Genomic DNA, 18238 nt, shown 5'->3' with positions numbered 1-18238 from the left:
CCACTTCCTGAGCACCTAATGTGTGATAGGGGTATGTGAAGGGTCCTTTATAAACATTACCTCCTTAGGTTTATCACCCTCATCTTACAGATGAGGAAACAGAGATCCAGAAAAATTCACTAGCTTAGGAATATGCAGCTGGTAAATTATGGAGCTGGAATTCAAATCTAGGTAAGACTGACTGACTCCCAACCTAGTCTGGGTCAGGGTAATTATCATTTCATCTGTTTTGTTGATTCCAGCGATGCCAATATCAAAAGCCATGAAAGAGGATTCAGAAGAAAGGGCAGATTAATGGAGTTGGTTGCTACAGAAGCGAAGTGTTAAAATGAAAGATAAGCTCATGCTGAGATGTCAGAGTTTGTGTTTCTTCTGAGAGAGTTAAGTGGTGATATCTAGAAAGCAGATACATAGTGATCATATCATAGAACACAGGACAAAATAAGTAGATAGAAGACATTTCAGGAAAAAAAGGTCTTTGTAGCAGACAGAGTAAATGGAACTTAATTTGATGGGGAAAGGGGGCAAGGAAGCTGATTTTACTGAATACTTAGAATATGCTAGGCCTTGTACTTTAATGTATTATCTTTCTTAATCTTAAATGTCATAGAATTGTTATTTCCACTTTAGAGATGAGGAACTGAGTGCTTGTTATGAAGCTGAACGACTTTCTGGGATTGCACAGCCAGCAAGTAGGAGACAGAATTTAAAACCAGAGTCTGATTCCAGAACCTCCACCTACTACTTTGCTATCCTGCCTCTAAATTAGACAGATGCTTTTTTCTTCACATCGCTCCCATTCTGGAATTTGACACTGTTGACCATTATAACACTACAAAGTCTAGGATTTATTCACAGCATATCATTCCAGTTCCTTTTCTTAATTTCTGTCTAGTCTCTCTCTCAATCTCTTTTTCCTCAAGGTTTTCAATGCAAAAAACCGTTTTATTTTCATCTTCAATTCTAGCTGACAACCCCATATTTCTAATTGCTTTCTGGAATGTTAACTCTTTGAGATTATGTACTCATGGCAAACTAAACACTTCCACACAGGTGTTCTCTGCAAACATTGCCAGTTCTCAAATACCTTTGATCTTCTCAAATACATACTGGCCTTACTTCCTACTTGTAGGTACAAAATCCAGCAAATTTCCCCACTTGGAATCTCTCATATCTTTTTCCTGTTAGTACCAATGACAGCCTGGCTGAAGTCCTGCTGCCCTGTTGTCTAGATTATACTTTCCCTAACAGAGACCACACCAGCTGCCTAAAAACCTTATGTTATGCTTTTATTGGGTCTTTTCCCTCTTGAAGAAACTTCAGTAGCTTCCAAATATTTACAGACTTGACCTTATCTTCTAATATTTCCCATTTGAAAATCTCCAAATGTACCAATTTTCTCACTGCTCTCCAAAATATCCCACAGTAAGTATCACACTTACTTCTATGTACTTAGAAATGCCTTCTTTTGCCATCCTTTTCAAATTGTATTCACCGTCACCTGAGATCATAGCAAGTCCATCTCTTCCATCAACCTTCCCTGTGTAACTTGTTCCCATATTCTCTCTTCTCAGAAGTTATTTAACTGAATACTACTTTACATTGTTATGTAGTTTGGGAGATTATTTTACCTCTTAAAATATGGAAGCTTTCAAAAGAAAAATCTATAGATTTTTAATTTTTCCACTGTCCCTAAGTGCCCAACACAGTGCTGTGCACATAGGAGGCACCCAATAAAATACCTGGGGAGACTGCTTTTAAAGACACTAAGTTTTAAACACAGCCCTCTAGCTGTTATGAAATTCTTGTTCTGTGCAATCTGCATTCCATTATTATTATAATCATCTGTGTGCCTAAGTCATTTCTAGTCTAAAAATGATTTGTTTTTAACATGGTTCCTTCTTAGGAAATATATACTGAGGTATTTAGGGGAAAGGACATAATGTCTACAGCTTAATCTCAAATGGTACAGGAAGAAATGGAGAGCAAGCAAAAGATGGAATGATAAATCAAATATGGAAAATGTTAATTGGTAGATCTGAATAAAAGCTATATGTGGAACTCTTTATGCAACTTTTGCTCCTTTCCTTTAAATCTGAAATTAAATTATTTCAAAACACAAAGTTAAAGTCTAACTAAGTGCTAAAAAATTAATAGTTGGTCGGGCACGGTGGCTAACACCTGTAATCCCAGCACTTTGGGAGGCCAAGGCAGACGGATCATGAGTTCAGGAGATCAAGACCAGCCTGGCTAACATGGTAAAACCTGTTTCTATTAAAAATACAAAAAATTAGGCAGGTATGGTGGCATGCGCCTATAGTCCCAGCTACTTGTGGGGGCTGAGCCAAGAGAATCATTTGAACCTGGGAGGTGGAGGTTGCAGTGAGCCAACATCGTGCCACTGAACTCCAGCCTGGGCCATGGAGTGAGACTCTGTCTCAAAAAATAAATAAATAAATAAAAATTAACAGTCATGGTAACTCAGTACTTTAGTTTCTTTGCACAACCTTCAAAACAAAACACGTGACTTTTAGAGGAGGAATTCCCAAGTTAGGGAAATGTTTATTTCAATGACCAAAGAAAAGTGTATCAATGCACTTCTTTTTTTATATTTTTTTCTGCCTTCTTTGAACGAATCAATGTACATTTAAGAAAACAAAGTCCAACCCAATCTCTGTATACTTTAGGTTAACTTTTGTTGGGAATAAACCAAAATTAAGATTTTTTTTTCCTCGTGTTATTTAAACAACATGGTATGTACTTTATTTACTCCTGGAAAAAAAATTCAAAGAAAAAGGGCACTCTAGGTGTGTATGTATGTGTATGTCTAGGTGTGTGTGCACATTCATGCTGTGACTTAAAAGTCTGTTCTTAACTAAAATGTACAAAAGCTTTTCATGGAAAGACGATGGATTTTAAGTTTCCTGAGGACGGGGGCCATATATTGTTCACCCTCATTCTCAGCTCTTGGCACAGAAGTTTGCTGAACTACATTTTAAAGGAAGGTTTTTCAGGCCGCGCACAGTGGCTCACGCCTGTAATCTCAGCACTTTGGGAGGCTGAGGTGGGTGGTCACGAGGTCAAGAGATCGAGACCATCCTGGCCAACATGGTGGAACCCTGTCTCTACTAAAAATACAAAAAAATTGGCTGGGTGTGGTGGTGCGTGCCTGTAGTCCCAGCTACGCCGGAGGCTGGGGCAGGAGAATTGCTTGAACCAAGGTCGCGCCACTGCACTCCAGTCTGGTGCCTGGTGACTGAGTGAGACTCTGTCTCAAAAAAAAAAAAAGATTTTTCACTGTTAATGGTATCCATAGCTGCCATGACAACAAAAGGGCATGTTAACAGCATTTCAATACTGTCCATGGCTTACAAAATCTATACATTTTATAGCTGTAAATACTCTAGAAATTACCTAGTCTAGTTTTCTCAATTTATCAATGAAAAAAGAGATCAGTCCAGGCATGGTGGCTCACACCTATACTCCCAGCACTTTGGGAGGCCAAGGCAGGAGGATCGCCTTAGCCCAAGAGTTCAGAGACTAGCCTGGATAACCTAGCACGATCCCATTTCTTAAAAAAAAAAAAAAAAAAAAAAAAAGAAAGAAATAGATCACTTCAAGTGAAGGACTTGTTTAGGGTCATATACAGCTTCTTGAGCAGAACAACAAGCAATTCACCCACATGCCCAGTCCAGAGTGCTTTCCTTTCCTGACACTTCACACCATTAGCAACTCCTACACTTTGACTTACATAATACCAATAAAGGAAAATAATTTACAGACTTTCTTGCCTGTCTGGTGTAGGCTTTGTCTTGAAATAAAACTGAGAGGTAGGCAACAATATACCCATAAATTATCACCAATTCCTCAGTCTTTCATACTTAAGCAAATAAGATTTTAAAAAGACATTAATATTACAATTATTCTATAAATGAGCCATTACACTGCTTCATGGCATTAGTAAACTCTAAGTACAATTGGCCCTTCATGTCTGTGGGTCCTGCATCCCCATATTCAACCAAACACAAACCAAAAATATTTGTGGGAAAAAAGCAACTAATAAATAACTAACAATACAACAATTAAAAAAAAAATACAAATAAAAAATACAGTATAACATCTATTTACATAGCATTTATACTGTATTAGATATTATAATTTAGAGATGACTAAAAGTATATGGAAGGATGTATATAGGTTATATGCAAATACTATGTCATTTTATATAAGGAACTTGAGCATCTAAGGATTTTTTTTATCTACTGGGGAGGGGAAAGGTGAGGGACGAGGAGTGTGCCTGGAACTAACACCCCATGTATACAGAGGGAAGACTATACAAAACACTAATTAAAAAGTCAAAAATATTTTTAGAAAAAGTTTACAGAGGTACCTGAATGTTTTCTGAGGACTCGTGCTAATTCTTCAATAGTTCTGACACAGTCTAATCCCTGCAACAAAGAAGGTACAAAGAACTTAATAAAAACTGGAAGACAGGTTCTGAAACTGGCTATAGTTTCCATTACCTTCAGAAATAACGAAATTAATTTCAAGTCAGCCTCTCTGTATATTTTGCCTTTCTAGTTGAGTATCAGAGTCAGTATTCACAGGAAATATCCTGAGGGTACAAAAACCACTGAACACCCAATACATCCTAATTGTTTTTGGGTATGCAACAAAGGCTAATATCAGTCATGAAGGCTATGGACCCAGGCCTTCCAAAAAAGTCTGAACCATAGTGAGGGCCTTCATTTCTTCCCCTCCACATAATTATATCACTCAGAAGTACCCCATGTACCAGAATATATAAGAGGAGGCTTCTGTGCTCCAGCGTATTTATTCTAAGTAGAGCTTCATTTCAGTTTAGGAGTTGATGAATTGCGGTGGTGAGTAATTAAGCTCAAATTATTTCCTGAGAGGACTAGCCAGAATTATAATGTGTAAAACTAAAGTCATACAGCAAATATGAATAGTATTTCAAATAAATCATTCTTAAAAACATTTGGGCTGACTCCAGCAACACAGGCCTGTATGATGGTTATAAAAATCCCAGAACATATTTGGAATGTTATTTTAGAAATGCCCTCAAAAAGAGTTTATAAGCCAAGTAAAAAAAATAAATAAATAAACGTTGAGGATGTATGATAGGGTCATTCCATATTTTGAGCCAATCTTGCTAATATACTTTATTCAAATTCAGGCTAGATCACTTTTGACTATTTTCCCAAATCAGGTATATCCTCAATATATAAAGACTTGAAACTAAGAAAAGGTACAAAAAGGTCTTCAGCAACAGCAGCATCATTCTTGTAGATATCTAGCATTTGGATTGCTGTCAAGATTTCAAAGGAATAGGGACTCAGCACTTCCCAGACTTTGTACCTTTATATGGTATTTTATATTTTATAAACGCCTTCAGATATCCCAGGGACTGGCAAGCTTGTTTTCCTTTGCGCGCCATATGGTCTCTTACAACCACTAAACTCTGTGCTTACAGAGTGAAAGCAGCCATAGGCATTACATAAGTGAGTAGGTATGATTCTGTTCCAATACAACTTTATTTACAAAAACAGGCAGTGGGGGGTTGAATTTAGCCCAAAGGCCATTGTTCACTGACTCCTGACATACATGATCCATGATAATGTGTACAAAAATCACTGGAGGCAGGACGAACAGGTATTAAACTTTATTGATTATTTACCAAAGACCACATGTTTAGTTATCGATGAAACCAAGTTTGTTTCAAATCCAGTCTCTGGACTATAAGGTTAGTACTCTTAACATTTACCACACTGCCCATCTGGTAAAAAACTTTGCAGATAACCTTATGTGGGTGTGTGATCCAAGTTGGCACAGTAGCCAATGAGACACTGGAGAGGCTGGTTTAGCTATGCAGAATTCCCAGGCATTACTTTCCAATCCACTTTTTGCTACAGGGTGAAAGTATAAGCTTTCTACCCCTCACATTCCTCACAACCTTTCTAAGCTATTTAATGTGTTTGGCCAGAGACTGTGCCAAACAGTACACTCCATTGGGTATGCCCTGATAAATTTGGAAAATACCAAGCTGTAATGTCAGTCTAGATTGGTCAAATCATACTGCCACAGCAAATGGAAGTTTTATGTGGTCACTGTACCTCAGCAGTTTCAAGTCCATTAATTGTCATACAGACGTCAAGGTCACTCTGTTTGAACCCAAATCCATTTTTGGAGGAGCCAAACAGGCTCAATTTAGTTCCTGTTAGGGATATATGAAAAGTAATAACTAATTACCTGAGTACATTTAATTTTTGATCAAAATGGCCCTCTCATGAAGCAAAAATACCCAGTTGTTTATCCTATATTAATCTCATACTTATGTTCTCTGATTAACTGGTCATTTATTCTAAAATCTTTTTCTCAAAGTTTCCTTTACATATAAGCTGTATATGGCAACAAAGATTACCAGTGCTACTTTATTCTCAAATGCAAAGACATTTCAAGGAAAATGTTAGATCACCTCAATACATTTAATAATGCAAGCTTTATTTTGACTTTAAACATAGTATTACATGAAATTCATTTACGGCACTTGCTAGTATAAACCCTACACTATTTCTGTTGGTAAACGAGGATTGGGCAGACCAAGGACCATCCTGGGTATGTTGCAAAACAATGGAAACCCTGATTCTTAAAATCAGCGTGCTTACAACACATGAACTCTTTTGGAAGAAAGGTCACACAACTTTTCTTAAAAATAAAAAACAAATAATTTACCTGGAAAGTCCTGTCTTATGAAACTTTCTAGGTTTTGCCGAATATGTTCACGAGCCTGATCTTCTATAATTGTTGGAGAAAAATCCTCTGTTTAAAAATAGACATATTAAGAAAATAAGACTGCTGACACTCCAATTTTTAGAAAATAAAACTTATAAACTTAAATTCAAAAATTCCTAAATTATTGTGTCTTCTCATTAGACAGCATTAAGAAGGTAAACTTTTTAAATTTATTTTTGAGACAAGGTCTGGCCCTGTCGGCCAGGCTGTAGTACGGTGGTGCAATCTTAACTTACTGCAGCCTCTGCCTCCTAGGCTCAAGCCATCCTTCCACCTCGGCCTCCCCAGTAGCTGGGACTACAGGCATGTACCACCATGCCTGGCTAATTTTTGTAACAGCAATGTAAAATTTAAAATGTCCTTTTTTAAGAGTCTAAGAAGTGCTCTTGAAATGGAAAATAATTTGAACAGGGGGTCTGCACTTGGGTTTCCCGAAAGACACCAGCATTACAGAAAGGGCCTTCAGGGATCACCACCCCACAAAAGTGTGAATTTAAAAGTTTGTGAGCTTTGCATGTATTTTTTTCCCTAAGGAGAACCTAGTTTTTTTTTCATAGCTCATAATATCCAAAAAATGTTTCAAAAATAAAAGCACTGGTTAAGAACATGTGCCTTCTGGCACAGATGAACACCTTATGATAAAGCCATGTGAAACAAGTTCCTTTATTTCAAGCAGCTGAACATCTCTCCTTTAAATGTTTTCTTTTTGTAAAACTGTAAGTCTCTCTACACCAATGCTTCCCCAAACTCGTGTTCCTAAAGGGTTGTCACGTAGGCTATTATTTAGTGTTACTTGAAAAGTATTCTATGTTCAAATTTTAGAAATAATATTTCTCAGATACCTTTATTATGCTAATATGCCCTGGAAATCTCTAAAGGAGATTGACTGTCCCTAAGAGAGAAGGGAGTGTATAGCATTATTCCCCACTTGGCCCGGGTATACTTTTGGTGATGAAATATTATTAACTGCATCTAGCAAAAACATTTCAAAGGATACCATTTGGGAATTGTTAGTACTCTAGTTTAAGACTTAAAAGATCCTCAGCAAGGCAACTTTCGGCCCCTCACAGAGACAGTGCTTTGAAATTTATATTAAGATTTTACCCTCTCACAACCATTTTGGAAAAATTATGAACTGAGACTCTTCAGAAAATATCTTTTTTCTGGAAGAAAATGTCCCTCCCTTACTCTCATACTTACTTTGTAACCTGGCTTATAACAGTCCATCCATTTTTGTAGCAAACTTTTCAAAAACAGTTATATAACCTGGACCCATCTTTCTGGGGCCTGGATCTGCTTACACAGCAGGAAGGATAACACCACCAACGTTTACATAGCCCAGCTGGCCATGAAAGTGTGTTCAGGCTTCAAGTAACTCAAATTTTAATTTTTGGTTGGGCACGTTGGCTCACGCCTATAATCCCAGTACTTTGGGACGTCAAGGCGAGTGAATCACTGGAGGTCAGGAGTTTGCAACTAGCCTGGCCAACATGGTAAAACCCCGTCTCTACTAAAAATGCAAAAAAAAAAAAAAAAAAAAATTAGCCTGACATGATGGTGCATGACTGTAATCCCAGCTACTCAGGAGGCAGAGGCAGGATTGCTTGAACCCAGGAGGGGAGGTTGCAATGAGCTGAGATCACACCGCTGCACTCCAGCCTGGGTGACAGAGCTAGACTTCGTCGCACACAAAAAAATCTTTCTTGGCAGAGTAATGGAAAATTGAAATGGGGAAAGATATTAATACTAAGCTTTAAAAAGAAACCTGCTGGCCAGGTGCGGTGGCTCAAGCCTGTAATCCCAGCTCTTTAGGAGACTGAGCTGGGTGAAACACTCGAGGTCAGGAGTTCGAGACCAGCTTGGCCAATATGATGAAACCCCATATCTACAAAAAATACAAGAACTAGTTGGGTGTGGTGATGCATGCCTCTAATACCAGCTACTCAGATGGCTGAAGCAGAAAAATTGCTTGAACCCAGGAGTTAGAGGCTGTGATGAGCTGATACCCCGCTACTGCATTCCAGCCTGGGGGACAGAGTAAGACCCTGTCTCCCCACCAACCTCTAAAAAATGAAACCTGCTATGATTGGTATATACCTTGATGCGACAACTATGCTGTTAAGAAAAGGAAGTACAAAAGACACTTGGCATTAAAAGAAAAACAATTTGGAACACAAGGATGGGAACACAAGGAAACTCTATCTCTACAAATAATTAAAAAATCAGTCAGAAAAAAGAAAAAAAAAATCAGTCAGGCATAGTGGCATACACCTGTGCTCCCAGCTGCTTCGGAGGCTGAGGTGAGAGGATTACTTTAGTCTGGGGAGGTTGAGGCTGCAGTGGCTTATGATTGTTCTGCTACACTTCAGCCTGGGTGACAACAGAGTGAGATCCTGTCTCAAAAAATTAAAAAAAAAATTTTTTTTAAAATAAAAAAGACCCTCTCTGCTTCTCTCCTCATCTTTCTTTGACATCTGTTGAGTGTCGCAAATGGAACAGACATGATATGGCACACTGTGGATACAAACGAGAATGGAATAGACTTGTTCCTTAATGTTTAGAGAGCTAATAGTGATTCTAATGACTCGAGTAAACGTCAATTTAGTATTCTGACAAATCAAAAGAAATGTGAATAACTTACTATAACACTGGATACAAACTTGATCTAAGATATTTAAAAACTTGGGTGTTAATGGTGGCAGAGGTTCTAGATGGATTCTTTTGAAGTCTTCAGGACAGTCCTTCTTTAGATGACCCTCTCGTTTGCATAAGCTGCACACCACCATAGGAGACTGCAGGAATATGGCAAAGCAAAACAAGACTTAACACTTTATTTGCCAAATAAAGGAGTCTGGAATCATTTTTTAAAAGTACATAGTCTCCTATTCACTTTCCAAAGGAAACAAAAATATAACATGCATCCATTCAAATGATCTGAGAGATGGGGACATCCTAGGTATTCTTAGGAGAACAAAGTAGTTATTTTCACTACTCATAGCCTTCCCTTCCTCTGCTAATTCCCATGAGTCTTAAGGAGGAAAGTGGACCAAGCAGTCGTATCAGAATGAAAGGCCAACTTGTTAAACACTACCAAACTAGGAAAACTCCTAGTATATAAAAATTGAAATTACATGCATTCAAATTGCTTAAAATCTCCTAGTTCTATGTCTAGTAGTGGTACTGATTACCTTGCCTTTGGTGAAGATAAGTTTACTGAATTCATAAAAAAAATCAGACTGATCCACAGGTGAATTTTCTTCACACACATTTTCTTCCTTAAGACTTATTTTGTTAAGTTCCACTAGCAGAGCTCCATCTACATGTTTCCCACAATCTTTCACATCTTCATACTTAGCAGGCTCGCCTAACTCATAATCCTCTTCAGATAGGGCATCCTCATCCCCTGACCCAGTGTACGTGTTGTCTAACTCATCTTCGTTAGCCATGCCATCTTCATCTTCCCTTTGGTTAATGGTGAGCCTAGGTTCTTCTTCCTCCTCTTCTTCATCCTCCTCCTCCTCTTCATCAGAGGGAATCATTTCTGATGCCTGGCCCTGTACTGAGTAGGTAAAGTGGTTTAGAGAGTCTTCTAGTTCCTCAGTACCTTCTATACTTTCTCCATCAAGATCAACTTTGTCATTTAAAGTAGCAAGTCCATCACACTCTTTAGCTGTGGGATTTTGGAAGCCTTCTAAATCCAAAGTGCTGTCTGACTCATTATTACATGTGCTGCCACAGATGACACGCTCCCCATGTTTCTGATCAACAGTAAACAGATGCTTGCCCTTCCTTCCAATTTTCTCTTTCTCATTTTTCCTTCCTGTTTCTTGATGGTGTACTTTATCAACCTCGTAATCATCACAGTTAACATTTGCCTGGATACAGTCTGAGTTTTCGGGGTGGACACTGATGTGTTCATTTCCCATTTCTTCTGTTGGTGGGATTCCGAAGCCGTCAGCAGTCTCTTTAAGAGTAACTGGCTGTACCTTACAGGTATCTGCAGCTGAACTGGTAGCACCAGGACCTTGAGACAAAACTGAGTTTTTGAGTTTATCATCTTTTGCTTGTATATCTGGATTATGATTTACTACTTCTTTAGAATGTTGTGAAATACATGTTACTGCATTCAGGGGCTTTGGAAGGCTGGATTTTGTAATTTTGTGTGGAAGAGCAAAATACTTGTATGTTGTCCTTAAACAATGAAGTATATATTCAAATACAGGTTGACTATTTAGGGTCCTTGCCACATTTCTTTTAACAGAATAGGGATCTGTAATAAAAAAAAAAGAAAGAAAAAAATCCATGTCTTCATATACTACATTTCATGTTTTAAAAATTAGCCTCCTGCAGCTAAAAACAGACAACAAACAACAGTAAAATTTATCTTTTACTTTATAGGCTTTAAAAAAAAAAAACTGGGGGTGGAGAGTAAGAAAATAGAGTTTAAGAACAAAAAGCAGTATTTTCTGAAACATCTACTCTATGAAGGGAACCCATTCTGTTCAGAACCAGTACCCCTTCTCCCTATTGTGCTCTGTGACTGTGGAGGTAGAAAAGATGTTATCAGCATGGCTCTCAGGCCCTCGGGAAGGAAGATCTTCCCACCAGGCTCTGCTGCTGAGTGCTCTGCCTCCCCACTCAGCCAGGCCCTGCGGTTTATCGAGCTTACCTCCACTCTTCTGCCCTGGGAAGCCCCATCACTGAATTGGCTGGACTGAATTTCAGGGGCGAGAGGGAGGCACCAGAAGGAGACACCACTTCTCTCAATCTTTTCTCCTCCCCTAGAATTCCAGCAGGTTAGGCAATTGGCCAGAAGAGCTGAGCCAGAGAAACTGCAGGGGAGGGTTTAAAAATGTGAGATCCCCATGACTGCACACAGAATTTATGCAAAATGCAAAAAACCCTCTTATGCAACATAAAGCTTGAAAAAAAATCAAGCAAAAATAAGAGAATTCCATTTAGGAGGTTCTTTAAATTATTTAAAGGAGGAGAATTAAGATTTCTAGAGGGGCTTCAACCTCCTGACTTTGCAAAGCTGAGAAGATCTAGTCCATTTAATATTGTCTACAGGGCACATCAGTGTATCTTTGATAAAGTGATTTCAGTTAAATGAGCCTTCACTAAAAATGTGTTTTTATGAATTAAATTCTAAATGTTACTGCAGATACGTCAAAAATAACTACTCATTCTCTCTACTGGAGAGGAATCCAGTGGAGAATGACATTTTTGACGAGAAAATCGTCCTCATCTTTGCAAAACTAAACAACTTCAACAATCGACAAAAGCACTGAATTTAATGGTAAAGAGGAAAGGGGGATTTACACATCACTTTGAAAAACATATTTTAGGCATTTAAGTGGTTAAGCAATCTACAAAGAAAGCAAGGACTCAGCCAGCCAATATTCAAGTTTTTATACTTTAAAAACCCAGGGTGAACAGTTTGATTCCTTGAAATGACCCACTGTAACACATGCAAGATTCTAACTATTTATTTCCCTTTGAGGGCAGGCGTACCTTACTTGTAGGAGCTGAAAAGAGACTGAAATAAAAAGCATGCTATTAGACTGGTACCTTCAAAAAAAAAAAAAAAAAGTGGGGGTGGTGGGAGGGAATTAAAGATAAACACTTTGAGATACCTTCAATGGCAATGCGCTTCTTGGGCCAGTCCTTCAATTCCCGAGATACCAATTCTTTGACACGAATACTTATCACTAAATCAGCCAAATTAAATTCTAAAGCATAGAATCGAAGCAATTCCACCCAGAGCTGCCCAACTGGTACTGAAGGCTGGTGTTTCATATCCAATATTAATGACACCTATTAATAGCAAAGAGAAATATACAGGTTATTTCTGATGTAAGCATAATCTGGAAAATTAAAGATCATTCAAACATCAAATTTAAAAAATCTGGAAAACCTTAGCAAAGATATAAACCTGACAATGCATCTAGATAAATCAATTCTAACTTCTATTTTGTTTGTAGTAAAATAGCATTACTTCACTGCACTATTAGGATTAGAATATGCTATCATCCAGTCATTACCACAGGAATAGACAGGATCAATTTTATTTAACCAGACAGCGCTCCTAATTTTGAACTGTTAATAACAGGTGGAGAGGACTGTGCATGGGTTGCTAATATTCTCAGCACTGAACTCTTTCCTGTTACTGCTGCTGGAGGCACCTTTATAGTCACAGACACACAAAAATGGACAATAGCTAAAGGCATAGAGAAAAAGGAAAAACACTCCTCTCACTGCCCTGGGAAGCTGTATAAGCACACTGACTCTGTCAGTGGCAAATGATTTTAAAGTCAAATAACTCTTGCCATCAGAAATTGACACTAGTTTTATACTTATAGACTTCTGATAACTCGGAACATAATTGCGTTGTAATATATTAGAAAACACGTATTACTTAGGATAGGGGAAAATATGGGCCCAAATAGATTCTGCCACGTCATAGCTCTTAATTGCTCTGTGACTTAGCTTCTTCATTCTCAGACTGGTAGCACAGCACAGTGGCTAAGAAGATTGGTTTTGGAATTGGGACAATCTTAGATTTGAAATCCAAACTCTGCCATGTACTAGCCGTGTATGAGCCGGGTCAAAGTCTATAATCTGTCTAAGCCTGGGTTTCCTCATCTGAAAAATGGGGATAACAGTACCCACCTCATAGGGTTGTTGGGAGGACTGAATGAGATAGTGTCTGTAAAGTGCTTAGCACAGTGCCTGGCACACAGTGTTCAAAAAATGGTCGCTATCATTATCTGCAGAGTAGGGATGATACCACCTATAACACAGGATAGTGATGAGGATTAAATCAGAAACAAGGGAAATCATCTGGCAAACTTGGTTGCTCTCTGTATTTTTTTCACGTAGGTATAGCCTTTTTAAGTTCAAAAAAATCCATATATCACTGAAACACAATGTCACAACTGTAAGATGCTCTCAAGAGGTAATCTAGCCCAACTCCTGTATGTTACAAAAGAAGAAACTGAAGCCCCACAAGTTTCCATGGCTTGTCAGAAGGTTGCACTGCCAGCAGTGGCTGAATGAGAACAATGTTTCAATGTCTCCTGATCCCAGTACACTGCACACCAAATGCAACCTCATAATGTCTGCAGTTCACTTTATTTCAGAAGTGGCAGCATGATTAATCTTTCCAAATAACATAAAAATGTAAAAATAAAGCATTAACTGGATTTACAGCAATAGCTTTTCCTATAATTCACATTGAAAAAAGTAATTTCCTCTAAGGTGCACAAATTTGTCTTCAATCATACTTTATTATATTAAGCTTCAAAACCAGTGGTATATTTTTCTCAACCACAAAGGTTCTGTCAAGTAATATAAAGTCACATGGTGGCTTTACAAAGCAGAATTGATTAAAAATGCAAGTTGTCTAGGTCCCAAACACTATAGTTTGAGGACACAAAAAAATATCCCAGAAATTGTAAGTGGTGTAACATTTTACCTCTTCATCCATAACATTATTACAAAGGATTTTTAAGCATCTCACTGAAATGACTTGATAATACCATAACATGAAACTGGAGAGACCTTTGAAATATCTAGACTACAGGTACTTAAACTGGTTTCCTTTAAAGCAGAAACATTTTCTTTTTCAAATAAGAATAGCAGCTAACATTTACTGAGTGCTCACCACATGCTTGGCACTGGGTTAAGCATTCTGTAAGTGACCCTATGAGAGGGTACCAATATTATCCCCATGAGTAGGGAGGAAACTGGTGCTTGGGAAAGGCTAAGTCACTTGCCCAAGGATACACAGCTGGGAAGTGGGAGAGCTGGGATACAAACTCACATATTCTGGCTCCACAGTCTATACTTTTATTCACTACAGAAACTCCAAATAGGAAACAGATAAAAGTGGTTCTGGTGGCAGCAGGGGTAGGGTGGTACCACCACTCTCCTCTTCCTCCCAGTGTTCAAGAATTCTAGAAACCACAACTGGAAAATCTGTGATTCACCACTAACTCCTCATTTTAGGCATGAGTAAAACATGAACTGGAGGAGTGACATGACTTGTTTGTATAGAGCTGGGATTCGAATCCAAGAATTCTATAGATATTATTGTCATTTTACCCCATTTAATGGGAAGATCAGGGGCCTTTCACCTATTTGGGAGAGAATCTTATTCTTATTACTAGGATAATGACATTGCAGAGATCTTCGTTTGAAATTCTAATGGATATAAATTCCCCTGCCCACCTCCAACAGTATGGGACCAGTACATTAAATCATATAAGCATTCACTGTTATTTTAGTAACTGAAGGTTAGTTAACCTTTCATACATTTAAACCTCATAATACCAACTAAGACTAAGCTCTTTGAGCATAGATAAGGATTTACCTTTGAATTCTGAGTCTCTTTCAAAGGACCCAGCACAAAGAAACTACATATGTAACTGCAGATTTAGTGATCTAATTTTTTTTAACTTTTCTCATTATTTGTCTTTTCAAGGTACTAAATAGACTGGCAAATGAAAGAGCCGCGAAATAGTTAAGATAGTTAAGGAAAGAAGACAAGACTGATTAACCCACAAACTTCACAACTGACAACTGAAATTGACAACCAGAAACAAAAGAGAACAGACCTGTCCCCTTTTAATCGGCATTTCTCTTGGTGCCTCTTCTTTTGATGAGTCTGTGTCTCCTGCAGCACTGTCACTATATTCCCAGATCACAACATCTTTTTCAATGCCTTTAAGGTTGAAATTCCCTAGTTTGCTTAGTGAGAATCCTTCAATCTAGGAAAAATCAGACACATACTAAAATAAGATAAAGTAATTTTATATCAAACATGGCCTACTAATCTTGGAAGAAATGGAAAAGCATACTTGTAGTTCATTGAAAATACAAAAGATATAATTTATGGAATATCACAGAGACATCTATAAATTTAAAAATACTTTTAAAAGTAAAAAAACAAGGTTTTGATTTGCAGAAAGAATGGTGACTTTGTGAAATAATTCTTCAGTAAATATTCTAAGAGTAGGCAAAGTGGTCTAGTGGCTGAGGTCATGGGTTCTGAAGTAAAACTGCCTGGTCTCAAATCTCAGCTCCTTCGTATACTAGCTGTACAACCTTGGGTAAGGTACTTAACTCTCTGTAGGCCTCAGGTTCCTTTAAAAAGGGATAACACTAGGACTTCCTCCATGGGATGGTTATGATACGAAAAAATGACCATAAGGCACTCAGAGAGAGACAGTACCTGCTTGTAGCATAAAGCACATAGTAGCTGCTTAATAAATATAAGACAACTATATTGTTAGAAAATGAAATTTAAAAACTAGATCCAACTAATTAGAAAATAATTTTAAATATCATTAATTCTGATTATGCTGGACATTTCCAAAATAAGTTTTATGTGCTATTAATGAATTTTAATGCAAAAGAAAATGGTCTGGCTGAAAAGGCTTGCGAAATAAACAGAGCCGAACAGGTTTTTTCATTGTATAATGAGATTTAATCTCAGCCTTTAAAACAGGTAAATGAACAAAGTAATACGGGATGAGGAATGAAGTACAGATGTGGCCTCACATTTCCCAAATGTATTTTTATACTAAATGGACTACTTCATTGGTTTAGAAGAGAGTGATCCTTCCAAAATGTTAAGACATCATGTCACTTTCCTGTTCATAGTGGTTTCCTTCTCACTCTAGATGAAATGCAGTCCTTTCCAGGGCCTGCATAACCTGGCCCTTTTTTACTTCTCTGATCCTTCTTCTATCTTCATGGCTCAGAGATGACACCTGGTATTCCCTTGCTTAAAATGCTCTTCTCCCTAACAAAGTGAGGGAGGATATGGCTCACTTTATTCTTCCTCACTTTATTTAGTGCTGCTCAAATGTTTTCTCTAAGGAGCTCCCCATTTATCATTCTCTGTCCTCCTTATCCTGGTTTATTTTTCCTCAGAGAAATTACTACCACTGCATATGTATTTATTAGTCTCTTGCCCCTATTGGATGTACAAATTTGAGGAGGCAAGAATTGTGTTTTGTGCACCACTTCTTTTTTTCTTTCTTTCTTTTTTTTTCCCCGAGATGGTCTCACTCTGTTGCCCAGGCTGGAGCGCTCACTGCAACCTCCACCTCCCACGTTGAAGTGATTCTCCTGCCTCAGTAGCTGGGATTACAGGTGCCTGCCACCATGCCCAGCTAATTTTTGTATTTTTTTTTTTTTTTTTTTTTTTTTAGTAGAGATGGGGTTTCACCATGTTGGCCAGGCTGGTCTCGAACTCCTGACCTAAAGTGATCCACCTGCCTTGGCCTCCCAAAGTGCTGGGATTACAGGTATGAGCCACTGCCCCCGGGCCCTGTTTACTACTTCTAACCCTAACAACCAGAATAGTGCCTGGCCATGGTAACTGCTCTGTACAGAGTTGCTGACAGACTGAACTAGTCTTCCACAGAAAACACTTTGGAAAATATTAGGCGTGGTGACTGTTTCTTAATTGGATGTATGTATTCAATATTTTTCTCAACTGGGTAGATTGCCTTTTTGTTTAGGTAGTGATGTTTTCTGAAGAGCTGCAGTTTTAGAATTCAACAAAGTTTGATTTCTTATGTTTTTCTTTATTGATATGGTTTATGCTTTAGTATTTTAAGAAATCCTTGCTGCAAAGGTTTTTTCCTAAGTTTTCTTCTTAGAAAACTTAGAAGTTTCAGAGTTTTTAACTTTTACATGTAGGTCTTTGACCTATTTTGATTTTCAGCTTTTTGAAGTAGACCTTTAGGTCACTGATTTTAGACCTTTCTCTTTGAATTTAAGCATTTAAATCTAAAACTTTCCCCATGCACACTATTTTAGCTACATCTGACAAATTTTATACATTTTTTTTTTTTTTTTTTTTGAGATGGGGTCTTGCTCTGTTGTCTAGACTGGAGTGCAGTGGTGTGATCATAGCTCACTGCAGCCTCTACCTCCTCGGCTCAAGCAGTCCTCTCACTTCAGCCTCTTGAGTAGCTGGGACTAGGGTGTATGCCACTATGCTAAGCTAAGATATATTTTTCTTATTATTTAGTTTAAAATACGTTCTAATTTCCCATTTGAACTCCTCTTTAATCCATGGAATCCTTTCAAATGTACTATGACTTCTTTTGAGAACCAGCATAGGCCAGGTGTGGTGGCTCATGCCTATAATCCTAGCACTCTGGGAGGCCGAGACAGAAGGATCACTTGAGCTCAGGAGTTCGAGACCAGCCTGGGCAACACAGTGAGACCTTGTCTCTTAAATTTAAAAAAAAAAAAAAAAAAAAAAAAGGAACCAGAATATAGTCTATCTTGATCAATATACCATATGGACTCGAAAAAAATATGTATTCTGCAGTTATTGGGTATAGTGTTTTATGAATATCAATTAGGTGGTTGGTAGTGTCTATCAGCTTATACTGTCTATACT

The 18238-nt window shown here is 37.9% G+C and overlaps 1 protein-coding gene across 10 annotated transcripts in view; it reads right to left on the bottom strand.

Moving 5' to 3' along the window:
- TUT7 (terminal uridylyl transferase 7) overlaps nt 1-18238 on the bottom strand; it is a 69406-nt gene that overhangs the window by 29450 nt on the left and 21718 nt on the right. For 9 of the 10 annotated variants that reach the window (XM_032266323.1, XM_032266321.1, XM_032266318.1 and 6 more), the window contains exons 11-17: nt 15432-15584; nt 12450-12630; nt 10002-11083; nt 9455-9605; nt 6754-6840; nt 6135-6235; nt 4391-4448 (exon numbers count right to left, since the gene is read on the bottom strand). In XM_032266323.1, coding sequence (XP_032122214.1) covers nt 4391-4448; nt 6135-6235; nt 6754-6840; nt 9455-9605; nt 10002-11083; nt 12450-12630; nt 15432-15584 — 1813 coding nt within the window. Of the gene's footprint in view, nt 1-4390; nt 4449-6134; nt 6236-6753; nt 6841-9454; nt 9606-10001; nt 11084-11482; nt 11646-12449; nt 12631-15431; nt 15585-18238 lie in introns of all 10 variants that reach the window. The other variant, XM_032266328.1, reaches the window with a different exon arrangement.

Source organism: Sapajus apella, unplaced genomic scaffold, assembly GCF_009761245.1.
Source record: "Sapajus apella isolate SASKATOON/1434 unplaced genomic scaffold, GSC_monkey_1.0 scaffold157, whole genome shotgun sequence".
NCBI classification, from domain to species: domain Eukaryota; kingdom Metazoa; phylum Chordata; class Mammalia; order Primates; family Cebidae; genus Sapajus; species Sapajus apella.
This window is presented reverse-complemented; position numbering and strand designations above follow the sequence as displayed.